This window comes from Lontra canadensis, unplaced genomic scaffold (genome assembly GCF_010015895.1).
Source record: "Lontra canadensis isolate GAN:19392208 unplaced genomic scaffold, GSC_riverotter_1.0 scaffold80, whole genome shotgun sequence".
Lineage (NCBI taxonomy): Eukaryota > Metazoa > Chordata > Mammalia > Carnivora > Mustelidae > Lontra > Lontra canadensis.
The window spans coordinates 4,081,281-4,091,935 of record NW_022631074.1 but is presented as its reverse complement, the minus strand read 5'-3'; the positions used below and the strand labels follow the sequence as shown (position 1 = coordinate 4,091,935).

The 10,655-nt window shown below is 37.0% G+C and overlaps 1 protein-coding gene across 1 annotated transcript; it reads right to left on the bottom strand.

Moving 5' to 3' along the window:
* Positions 1-1,718: 1,718 nt before the first annotated feature.
* On the bottom strand, positions 1,719-3,361 carry HTR1F (5-hydroxytryptamine receptor 1F). The gene has a single exon (XM_032882260.1). The coding sequence runs from the start codon at positions 3,318-3,320 to the stop codon at positions 2,223-2,225; it is 1,098 nt and encodes a 365-aa protein (XP_032738151.1). The 5' UTR covers positions 3,321-3,361; the 3' UTR covers positions 1,719-2,222.
* Positions 3,362-10,655: the final 7,294 nt, after the last annotated feature.

Here is a 10,655-nt window from a genome sequence, read left to right as displayed (position 1 = left end):
TTGCCACCACCTGGAGTATGCTTTTCCATTTCTCTTAGCCAAATGATATTTATTATCTATTTTAGATACATTGTTTTTGAAATTTTGCTGATTTTTCTCAACCAGATGTGATCAACTTTTCCTTTGAATCATCATTATTATGCACACAACTTCCATGCCAGAGCTTTGTTTTTTTTTCTTTTCTGTTATAATGTTCATTTGTTTCTTTGTTTCATCTTCTTGTTTTTTATTTATTTATTTATTTATTTATTTTATTTTTAAAGATTTTATTTATTCATTTGACAGACAGAGATCACAAGTAGGCAGAGAGGCAGGCAGAGAGAGAGAGGAGGAAGCAGGCTCCCCACGGAGCAGAGAACCCGATGTGGGGCTCGATCCCAGGACATTGGGATCATGACCTGAGCCGAAAGCAGAGGCTTTAACCCACTGAGCCACCCAGGCACCCCTCATCTTCTTGTTTTTAAAGTAAGCTCTATGTGGGGTTGAATGCGTGACCCCAAGATCAAGAGTTGCATGATCTACCCAGCCAGGTGCAGGGTGTGTTTCACCTTTTAAATTGTAAATGTGTTAAGGGGAGTAACTGTGTTTCATTATTTTCTGTATCTCAATGCCCTACACAAAATGAGAACCCAGTAAATATTTGTTAGATTGGGAGTAATGTGTCATAGATGCATACAAAAATTGATGTATTCTTAAGTATCTGACCAGGAACCAATATTTAAAATACACATAAAAGTGTACCTTAAAAAAAAGGAATGTATTGTTTTTCAAATGATCTTGGTTGATGGTGTATGCCTTCCAAAAGGCAGCCTATCAACTTGCTGGTTCAAATGAAATGAAATCTTCTCCAAAGCATGGTTATTTTATTTTTAAATTCTTCTAAAAGAAAGAGAATAAATAGAGAAACTTATGGCATTGCTTTGGCTTACTGACTGGGAGATATTTAAAAAATATATTTATAATTAACATAATATGAATCTTTGCCTGTTGATTTCTACCAATTGAAAAACGAGAGATGTTTTGGAAGTCAGTGGAAAGTTCTAAGAACTCCTGTCACATTCCCTCTAATAAAAGGGATATGGTTTTTATTTATTTATTTATTGTTTTTTTTAAGGGATATAATTTTTAAATTGTAGATATGGAACAGCTGCAGTACCAAGTACCACTGACATTTTATTTAGCAACTGAGGTTGTTAATATTAAGAGAAACGAAATCTATTTTGTATTTTAAAAAACACATTAGGAATATAATAACTAGGGTGAGTAACCTAGCGAACTTAGTGCCTTAAATGTGATTCCTAAATAAACATGGGGCAATTAGAACACCTCCCCTATACCCTTTTGAATTACTCTTACTAGGCTAAAGTTTTGATTTCATATGTTGGTAATACATGGTTAAAAAATATTATTCTAGGAATTCATTTTGAACAAAAAGAGTATGTCAAATGTGTACAAGTTCTGTATTTAGAGTTATCTGGCAGAGCCTAACTCAACTTTATGAATACTCTTTATTATATAAATACAAAGACAGTATCAATCTCTGACTTTGACATTTCCTCCAGTCATATTAGGAGTCCTTGGTTTTGTTTGTTTGTCTTGTTTTGTTTAAAGATTTTATTTTTAAGTAATCATTATACACAACGTGGTGTTCAAACTCAACCCTGAGCTCAAGAGTCATATGTTCTCCTCATTGAGCCAGCCGAAGAGTCCTTGTTTGCTCCTTCCCCCTTCTTGTTTTTTCCCAGGGTAAGATGAAGAGGGGACAGTGGTTAGGTAGGAGAAATGTGTGCTTTGTGGTGAATTAGCTTTCCTATAAAATAATGGAATCATATAATAAAACCATAGGATTATATAGAAATTACAGATATTGTTAAGTGAACACTTTTCTGTAATTATTATAAGCCATAAACCTGAAAAATCACTGTTATTAATAATAATTATTATAATATATATTTCCAGTTAGCCTGTTAGGGACAATTGCATAGGGAAAGTATTGTTTATAAACAATAAATTATCTTTTCATTTGAGTACTCTAGAATGATGGTCAAAGAAACATCTTTTACTCAAGTTTATAGTCTTGTTGCTGTTAAATATAAATTATGTTCTTATAATTTTAGCAGTTTTAATTTATTTCCTTCTAAAAGTTTAAATGCTTTATTATTTGGCATCGATTTCGTTACTTCCCCTCAAGAAATCCCCAGCCTTTTAATGATAAACTTTCTTTAACATCGGCATCGTACTAGCTTTTGGAATGCTTTCTTGAAGTCTTCATTAAAGATTGTATAAATCAGTGGATTTATGAGGGAATTGAGATATCCAAGCCATGTCAAAAAATTCGACATTTCTTCAGAAATTTTACACTTTTCACAGACATTAACAACCAATTCTTTAACAAAGAAAGGCAGCCAACATATTACAAATGCACCCAAGATTAATCCCAGGGTAGTGGCTGCTTTGCGTTCTCTCGTGCCTGAGATCTTTTGCCTTCTCCAAGATTTCTCGTGCTTGAATTCAGACCTGGGGCTTTTCACCGTGTTATGAATTTTATCAAAGTCTGTTGATGGATCAGATAAGGATTTTTCTGTGTAGGGAGTGGAGACTAGTCTAGTGCTTTTCTCGCCACTCCCCAAAAGGACTTGGCCATTCACCTCCTCCTTGGAAATCCTACTTGCTTGTCTCTTGTGGTATAACGTTTTTGCTGCTTTATATATTTTGTAGTAGAGGATCAAAATCAATGTTAATGGGATGTAGAAAGCTCCAAATGTTGAATAAATTGTGGAAACAATGTGGTCGTGTTTGATGATGCACTCATCATCTCGGCTAGTTCCCTGGTGCCTCCAGAATAAAGGAGGCATAGAGATAAAAATGGATATAATCCAAACAACTGTAATCATAATGCCAGCATGCTTGGGAGTCCTTTTCCTGGAGTACTCCACAGCATCTGTGATTGCCCGATACCGATCCAAAGCTATAGCAGAGAGATGTAAGATGGAACACGTGCAGCACGTGATGTCAACGCTCAGCCAGATGTCACAGACCACTTGCCCCATAATCCAGCTCTCTCTCACAATATACACAATGCTGAAAGGCATCACCAGGACAGCTACAAGAAAATCTGTGACTGCAAGCGAGCAAATTAAATAGTTGGCTGGGTGGTGCAACTTCCGGGTCACAATAATTGCAGCAATCACAAGGGAGTTGATGGTCGTTGTCATCAGTGCCAGCCCGGAGAGAGTGAGGGACACCAGAATTTTGGATGGCATTCTGTTTAACAGTTCTTCTGAGGTCAAGTTTTGATCAGATGAGTTTAAGAAATCCATTTTTTTGTTTGTTTTAAAAGATTAATATAGCTGAAAAAATGGATACCTGTAACAAAGGAGGAGAAAATCAGTTCAGAGAAGTCTTTAAAAATTTTTCTCTCCCTTTCAGAATGAATTTTTAAAAGTATATATGTATGTTTCCCAGAATATTCTATGGATTAAAAGATGGGAGTTTAGATTATAGATTTTCTTTTTCCTTTCATTTAATTAAATTCTGATGAGAACAGTAACAATAACTTTCAAAACATTTCTTAAAATATAGCTCAAATAAAATAATTTTTTATGAGTAAACTTAACCTATTACTCAGTAAAATCTCTACCATTATAGAATTGCATTTATTTTTTTTTTTTTTTAAAGATTTTATTTATTTATTTGACAGAGAGAGATCACAAGTAGGCAGAGAGGCAGGCAGAGAGAGAGAGAGGAGGAAGCAGGCTTCCTGCGGAGCAGAGAGCCCGATCCGGGGCTCAGTCCCAGGACCCTGAGATCATGACCCGAGCCGAAGGCAGAGGCTTAACCCACTGAGCCACCCAGGCGCCCCTAGAATTGCATTTAGAAACCATATTATTCTGGGGCGCCTGCATGGCTCAGTGGGTTAAGCCTCTGCCTTCGGCTCGGGTCATGATCTCAGGGTCCTGGGCTGAGCCCCGCATGGAGTGGGAGGAGCCTGCTTCCCCTTTTCTCTCTCTGCCTGCTGCTCTGCGTACTTGTGATCGCTCTCTGTCAAATAAATAAATAAAATTTTTAAAAAACAAAACATAACAAAAAACTATATTATTCCTAGCTGTTTTTCCCTTCATCTATGGAGGTAAAATTTAATAGCACATGACATTAATATATATTTATGCTTTATATAATGTAATTAAAGAAAGTATCATATTAAAGGCAGTATTCAAAATCATAAACAATTTCATACTTAATTCAAAGTTACATTGAGGACATTATCATTGAGCTCTTGGAGACTAAAGGAATTTTTAATGTATTTAATGTCAGGATATAAAGATTATAAAAAGGGAAATAAACAAAAATAAAATATTTTTAATATATCCCTAGCATTCTATGATCATTTTATGAAATTAAGAAAATGCCAGAGTTTTTAGTAGTCTTTGTGGATATAAGTAGTTAATTTGGTTTAAAAAGATGAAATAAAATTAGTTGGAATCAAATAGCCATAAAACACTGCCCATTAATACAGTGACATATATGACCAAATAACTCACTTAACAAGGTGAACTTGCCAGCATGGAGAGCTTATAATGGCACTCATTCTGAAATGGAAATTATTCTTCTTTACAAGTCACCATTGTAAGGAGCATGTAACCTTACTTCTGAAAGAGGATACCTCAAACATGGCTTATAATTTTTGCTTCAGTCCATGCTATTGCTTAATTATAAGTCAAACAGCAATTGGAGTATAATAGGATTAATCTTTTTTATAAGATAGTATTTTTTATTTATTTATTTTCTACATCAGCCTTTCTCTCTTTTTTAATAACTTTTAAAAAAAAAGATTTTATTTATTTATTTGACACAGAGAGAGAACACAAGCAGGTGGAACAGCAGGCAGAGGGAGAAGCAGACTCTCCGGTGAGCAGGGAGCCCTACTCAGGGCTTGGTTCCAGGACCCTGGGATCATGACCTGAGCTGAAGGTAGATGCTTAACTGACTGAGCCACCCAGGTGCCCCTCTTTTTAAAATAATTCTTTAGCAGCTACCTGTATCTTAGGAAAAGATGGAGAGGACAGAAATCTGAAGCTTTATTATTGTACCGCCATATTACTTATTTTTATCTTAAAGTGCTTATGTTTCATTTGTTGGAACTGATAAAACAATACTTTAAAATGCTTAATATTGTTATATTAAGTACTTCCTATGAAGTGTGTGTGTGTGTGTGTGTGTGTATAATGAAACCTGGAGGTACAACCTATCTAGTATTCTACTGGTGTTTGGTTACCAGTACTAAATTAATTTTTATTTTCTGATATTCATTGAAAGCTGGTGCTGATGGCTTGCTTCTAAGCGAATTGAATGGCAGAAGAAATTTGAATACCTGATACCCAGAAAATGAGTAGTTGTGCTGTGTGCAATTGAGAAGGAATTATAAATCTACATTATTTATGTCAAAACTTGTCCATTTGTAAAGGGCAACTAAGATAGCTCCAGATAAAGAATAGAAGCCAAAGTTTCCTTCGATATTCTAAACCTGTGGTTCCCCACTTTAGTTGGCCTCAGAACCAGCATGAGGACTGTCAAAACACAAATTACTGGGTCTCACCCTTTGAAGTTAGAGATTCAGTAAAACTGGGCTGGGGCCCTGAACCAACAGCAGCAGCAACACCTGGGACCTTGTTAGAAATGCAGGTGTGAGGGTGAACGCAATGTTGGGGAGAACTCAACATGCCCATTACTCAGCTGTCTGTCTAATCCTTTTACTGCTCTAGCATCTGTGAGTTCCTCTCAATTGAGAGCAGCTCTGATATTTTTGTGTATGACTTCCTCAGAATCTTTCTCACATTCTTAACTTATTTCTTGGAGTTTTCTAAATAAATTATCTTACTCTAGCTTTTATTGTGATGTTTCTGTGATTATTTTTATTGCCATCTTTTTGCAGTACAGCTCTTGGACCTCCTGTTCTAGGACTGTTATTCACCTCCTCCAACATCATTTCTACTCTTTTTAGCCTGTAGTGAGAGTTGAGTCATATGACTATATTTCGTAAATCCATACTGGATCCCAGGGCCTGAGATATAATGGTGTGATCATCCATACCATTATGACTGTCATGAAAATCCTTGTTATGTGCTTTCAGTATCAGTGGACCTCACAGTCTTAAGCTATTTTCCCTGGAAATATGTTTAGGCAGTCAATGGTCACAGTTGAAACACTTACTCTTAAGCCAATTAGACGTATTAGAAACATGGCAGATTAATTAGTTCTACCTTCTCTCTAAACCCACCCCCCATTCTCTCATCATAAAACTTGTACCAAATATTCAGGGGTGGCTCAGTGGGTGAAAGCCTCTGCCTTCGGCTCAGGTCATAATCCCAGGGTCTGGGGATCAAGCCCCGAACTGGGCTCTTTGCTCAGCAGGGAGCCTGCTTCCTCCTCTCTCTCTTTCTCTGCCTCTCTGCCTACTTGTGATCTTTGTCTGTCAAATAAATAAATGAAATCTTTAAAAAAAATATATAAAACTTCTACCAAATATTCAATTAAAAAACTAAATATTTTCCTGATTGGTTCATTCTTTCCAACAATGGTTATTTAGTATTTAATTAATTAATTAATTATTTAGCATTGTGGGAATTTCTCTAGTGTTTATTTAGTGTTATGGAGTTGATTTAAAAGTGATGATATTTTTCATATTATAAGCAAAAATAACTTTCCACTTTAATTTGCCTGTTAAACAGTTTTGACATAAGAGTCTGTTCAAGAGGTAATTCTGAAATTACATTTTGAATGGAATATTAAAGAACTGTTTGGAAATAGTTATGTGTGTTTTCATAGTAAAAATGAATTCTTTTGGTAGATGGGCCAGCTTAAAATTAGCAGATGAATTATTTGATAACTCAACTGAATCCCTTAAGAACCTTATTGTAGCATTTAAATTAAATTCAATAAAATGGTAGTTAATGCTAAGGAAAATATCAAAATGTGTCATATAAATTTGATTGTGGTTTCTAAGAAATCTTACCATTATTAAATTTAGAAAACTAATCTTCTGATATTTGTTTTTATCAAAAACAAAGAAAATAGGAAAACAAATATAAGAATCACAATTGGGTTTCTTTTTCTTTTTGTTTTATTTGCCTTGCCACTTACAATCAGAATTTCAGTAAACCCATCTACCTTCATTAATTCATACATGACCTCCAATCAGATTCTTTCCTATTCCATTACATCTTAAGTTCCCATTGTGAGTCCTTACAGTGCTGGGGAACACCTTTGGGAGACATAGACTGTGTCATACATTTTTCTCCTACTCTTAGAATATAGACTGCATTCTATATTTTGAATGTCTTCACTGGGAAATAGGATTCCTTGGTAAGTAGAGCCTGTAGTCCCATTAATTATATATAGCCTTCTTGATAATAACAAAGAGAAAATTTTACCCCGGCTTTACTCAGCGTGAATATTTGCCAATTTATTGGTCTAGCCACATGATGCATTCGCTCCTCCATTTACACAGGTTTTTTTTTTTTTTTTTTTTTTTTACTTAATGCTGATCTATGTTCAGTTGTCAGTTTGATCTTGATATCCAAATATATTTCATTCATATTAAAATATAAGTTCACAGAGGCATAGTTTGGTTTACTTTATATTGTAAATAACATTGGGGAAGGATGTCATACAAAAATAGTTTTAATAACAACATTGTAAAGATGCAAGAAAATAAAATTCAGTTCTATCAAGATCTCATGAGAACCTACGGGTTGGCTGCTTCAGTTAGAATAATAATAATATTTATCCTTTCTGAGTATTTACTTCTGCAGGGACTGTGCTAAGTGTTTTCCATATGTTAATTCATTTAATCCCCACTGCTAATCTATGAAGCAGGAGGAATTATTTTTTTTAAAGATTTATTTATTTTAGAGAGCGACGGGGGAGGGACAGAGGACTAGGGAGAGAATCTTTAAGCAGACTCCCTGCTGAGCGTGGAACCTGGTGTGGGGCTCAGTCTTACAAACCTAAGATCAGACCTGAGCAAAAACCAAGAGTTGGAGAGTCAACTGACTGTGGCATGCAGGCTCCATGAGGTAGGTGCAATTATTGTTTCTCATTCATAGATAAGAAAACTGAGGTACCAGGGCACCTGGGTGGCTCAGTGGGTTAATGCCTCTGCCTTCAGCTCAGGTCATGATCCCAGTGTCCTGGGATAGAGCCTCGAATCGGGCTCTCTGCTCAGCAGGGAACCCACTTCCCTTCCTCTCTCTCTGCCTGCCTCTCTGTCTACTTGTGATCTTTGTCTGTCAAATAAATAAATAAAATCTTAAAAAAAAAAAACAACCAAAAACTGAGGTACCAAAGTTCTTCTCAACCATGACAACATAACAAATATTAGGTAGAACAAACCCATTCCCTTAATCACAATTTTCCTGTCAGTGAAAAATTTCTTGCTTTACTTACTCTGTTACAGTCATGAGTTCTACAGAGTAGCTACTTTTTTCTTCTTGTAAATTATAGACTTTGTTATAAAGTAAAAAGTGTTTTCAAGTGTAGCAAATATCAAGTAGAATGAACTTCTTATTTCTTCATGGGGATGTTTAAGATACTATTTCTAAATATGTAAATTGTAATAGAAATGCGTTCATAGTGTTTCCAATTTTTTTAACTGCCTTTCTAATTCAGAGACTTCCTTTATGTTTTTATTATATTTCTTTACCCCCATTTATTCCTTTAAGAAATATTTCCTGAGTGCTATTTGTGTGCTGATTAATCTGCTAGGTGTAAAAGAACAGCAAAAAAAACCCAACAACAACAAAAAAAACCAAACAAGCGAACAAACATACCCCTGAACAAAGCAAAACAGCAAAACAACACATTGTTCTTATTTTTGACAATCTAGCACAGTAACAAAATTGTCAAACATATAATAATAATACAACAATACAATGCAATAAGTGCATCATAGAGGTGTGGATAGTGTCCTAGAAAAACTGATGAGGGAGAATTAATCATACCATGGTGAAACAGTGAAAGCCCTTCCAAGGAGAGGGGAAAGTATGAGCAAAGGCAGAGACATAAAAACACAGGATATGGACTTCTGCAAGATGGCCGCATAGAAAGATCTGGAATTCACCTCCTCCCATGAACACACCAAATCTATAGCTACATATGGATCATTTCCCTCTGAAAAAGATCTGAAAATTAGATGAACTGCTTCTCCACAACAAAGGACTAAAAGACCACATCTATAGAGGTAGAAAAGGCAGAGATAGGGTCTTACCAAAAACCCCATCCCTGGTGTTTCAATACATAATAGGGTGGGATATCACCAGTCTGTTTCTTCTCCTGGAGGAACAATGTGTTGGTGCCCCACATTAGGCACCTAACCCCTGGGATCTGCGTTGGAGAGATAAGCTTCCAAAACCTCTGGCTTAGACATCTAAGGGACCTAAAGTGTTGTACAAAACTGAGCTCTCCCTTTGAAAGGGCTTGGATATGGTGTCCCCTGAGACCCAGTGAGAAAACAGCAGTTTGAAAGTACCTAGACTATATGTAAAGGAGATTCATTTGCTAATCCAAAAGCATCTGCTGGAGGGGCCCAGGGCAGCTGAAAATTTCCTTGGAGACAGAAGCACTGGTAAACATGATTTTTTGCACATTTCACCATCTTGGTACACTCCACCTACCCTGCACAAATAGGGAGCTTAGATATCTTACCCTTCTGCTATCTTGCTAAGACAGGCAGGGGTGAGTGATTGCAGCACTACCACACTGCCTTGTGGAACCTGGAGAGCCCTAATGGTTGCAGCACTTCCCTGTTCCCTGGCTGGGTCAGGTAAGCATGAGTGGTTGTAGTTCCCCAGCTGAAGTCAGTGAGCAATGGGTGGTTGTAACATCCAAGCACCTTCCTAACTGGAGCTGGTGAGCAATGGGTCACAGCATTCTCCTGCTTTCAACTTAAAGTCAGCACACATAAAGACAAGGCTCTTTTCTATTCCTGCCTTCCTGAAGATTGTGGATGCCTACAGTCAAGACATTTCCTTGCTGCCATTCTGAAGTCTGCCAGAGTGCTCCACCCCGTGCACTCTAGCTTCCTAGCTAAAGCCAACAAGCACATGCAATCCACACCGAGGATATCCTTTAATTGCCTGGCCCTGGTGGTTGAGGGGGCTGGGATTCTTGAGCTCCCGGGAATGTAACAATGGGAAGACAGTTCTTGGCAGGCCACTCATCTTAAGGCACTACAAAGACAGCAGAATGAAATGCAACCCCAGACTTTCTGTGAAAAAAAGTCCATTTTCTTAGCCTGGAACTTCAGCCTAAGGGACAGGCTTCAGGTTTCCCACATAACTAGAAGCTAAGGAAGTGGTTGCAAAATATAAGCAGGGAGAAATTATGCTTGTGCACCCGCCAGCCTCCCTATAGCCTGAAGAGACCTCTCAGAAAGAAGCCTCACACTCGTCTGGAGTCCCAATTTTTGGAACTGTTACCTAGGGGATACCTCCAGCTCTCCTGGTCCAGAGGCTAGCAGGGATTTTGATTTGCATACTTTAAAAGGTATTGCCTCAGGGTGTGACTTCCAATCAGGCTGAAACTAAGTGCTAAATGAGATTCTCCCTTTGGATCACTGATAGGTCTTGGCACACCCTCCACATCTAGGGTATATCAAG

Bases quoted from the DNA above. Each gene is read 5' to 3' on its own strand.
- HTR1F (XM_032882260.1), bottom strand. From the start codon at position 3,320: ATGGATTTCTTAAACTCATCTGATCAAAACTTGACCTCAGAAGAACTG.